General features: G+C 32.1%; 1 protein-coding gene across 4 annotated transcripts in view; it reads right to left on the minus strand.

Moving 5' to 3' along the window:
• Positions 1–2,234, minus strand: part of LOC106464759 (aspartate--tRNA ligase, mitochondrial-like) — a 30,215-nt gene that overhangs the window by 4,673 nt on the left and 23,308 nt on the right. For all 4 annotated transcript variants that reach the window (XM_022392558.1, XM_022392556.1, XM_022392557.1 and 1 more), the window contains one exon: positions 1,276–1,408. In XM_022392558.1, coding sequence (XP_022248266.1) covers positions 1,276–1,408 — 133 coding nt within the window. The remainder of the gene's footprint in view (positions 1–1,275; positions 1,409–2,234) is intronic.

A 2,234-nucleotide genomic window follows, 5' to 3' on the forward strand; every position in this document is an offset into this window, starting at 1 on the left:
AGATCTTTACAACCTACAATTAGGTGTCAAATTTGGTCTAAATATTAGCCACATGTGCAAAGCTAGTCAATAAAAACAACTCAATTTTGCCAAAAATATTTGTGCATGCTTACACAAAAAGTCAAGTGAGTTATCGGTCTGAAATTTTACAAAAACTTCACCTAAAAGTAAAGGTGGATTATTTTTAATTTTTTTGTCATTTGGGTTAAAGAAGGTTGATTTAGAGCAGCAAACCTACAAGGTGAAAGCATGTGCAAATACATAAGTATTGGTTAGGCCAAGCAAACTAGATTAGCAGTTTCTAGCTCAAGTTTTCATAAGAATCATATGAGTGGACAGTTATTATTCATTGGCAACTTTTAAGCACAAATTTGCTAAATTTTATGAAATTCTTCTAATTAAAGAGCATTTAGCATCACGAGATATTAGCTTAAGCAATTAGTGTAAATAATGATGTTTGATACAGCTGTACCAAATGCATGCAAGTGATTACAAGAAACTGTTAATCTACTTTCCATGACATTACTATAAAGGAAGTTATTAACATTGTTTTAGAGAGGAAAATTACCACCATATATTTCAAAGAATCTGGTTGGTTCTTTAAAGTATAGGTCTATTACAGATAATACGGTTGCAATCCTAAGGCTAATGTTGGTTACTAATTACCACCATATATTTCAAAGAATCTGGTTGGTTCTTTAAAGTATAGGTCTGTTACAGATAATACGGTTGCAATCCTAAGGCTAATGTTGGTTACTAATTACCACCATATATTTCAAAGAATCTGGTTGGTTCTTTAAAGTATAGGTCTGTTACAGATAATACGGTTGCAATCCTAAGGCTAATGTTGGTTACTATCGAGTGTTACTTTCTCACCTGCTGTGGTTTGTTGGTGTGCATTGACAAAAAGTTATGATATGTAATCAAAAAAATGTTAGGTGTGAAAAAAAAACGGCAGCCAAAAAAGGATTGAGCGTGCGACTTAAAGGAATGAAATCAAAATTTGCAGCCAAACTGGTAGCTACACTTATAGCATTGAAAAGAGTTTTACAGTGAATATTCAAAATAATGTTAAAGGCTCATTGTAAGAATATATATACCTAATGATGCACTAAAAATAATATGAGATTTCTACTGCTGTAGTATTCCATAAGAACGTAGCATTCAAGTTATTTAAGTATAAAATGCGAGAATTATCTCTCAATATTTAGTTCTTCAACATATGGCATGCTAACAGAACAAATAACTATTTCAAAATATAAACTGATGTCTCACCTTCATCACTAGGTAAAAAAAGGGGGAAGTCCACAACCCATAAAAAGTTGAAATCTTTTGGATTCCATATATTCAATCCTTTTGACTGCAGGTAGGCAGCACATTCTACACGAAGTTTACCAAGAAGTTGTAACTGAGCAAAAATGAAATGAAAAAACTTCACACACAACCATGTCAATGTGAATCTTATCAAAATTATTCCCATAGACTTGGATATATCATGTTAATTTGTGACGGGATTTCCTTCATACATTAACACTTTCAAAAAATTTATAAGTCTAAAGCTAAACTATAAAACAGGCTTATAGTGATTACGAGTCAATTCTCTTGCTGCTCCTCAATCTTGTAAATATGTGGGTTTTTTTTTTAGTGTTCTTGCAGTGGAGCAAGTAACACTAAAAAAAACATAATTAGAAGATTTGTGACCACAAGTATATTGTCATTTACAGTCATGAAAACCAGAACTACATAAATCGTAAACTACTGTTAGATATTTATCTACTCAAAAACATATTCAACAATTCAACAGGAAATGTTCTTCGTTATATTACACTAAAAGTGCATTATTTGATATTTTCATCTTTATGTGAAATATTGGTTAAATAACCAGATCAAAGGCCCCTAAGGTTCAAGCGATCTTTAATTTATAACTTTTGATCAAAGGTAGAACAGCCAATTAGCAGTATCCACCAGCTATTGAACTGCTATTATTTGAAAAAAGCAAGATTAATAAAAGCTGTTATAATATCTCCACAGCTGAAAGGGCAGAGAGTTTTCAGTGGTGTTTTCAAATTCGATGATGAGGAACCCACTTTGAGACTAATAATGGCTGGAGATGGCTTGAATGGGTAATGAAGAAAAACTTTAATATAAGTTTAACGTAACAGCAAATGTACAACGTTTCGACAAGGTTTTGTCATCATCATCATTTTGTCGAAACGTTGTACATTTGCTGTTAC

Source organism: Limulus polyphemus, unplaced genomic scaffold (genome assembly GCF_000517525.1).
Source record: "Limulus polyphemus unplaced genomic scaffold, Limulus_polyphemus-2.1.2 Scaffold1736, whole genome shotgun sequence".
Classification (NCBI taxonomy): Eukaryota; Metazoa; Arthropoda; class Merostomata; order Xiphosura; family Limulidae; genus Limulus; species Limulus polyphemus.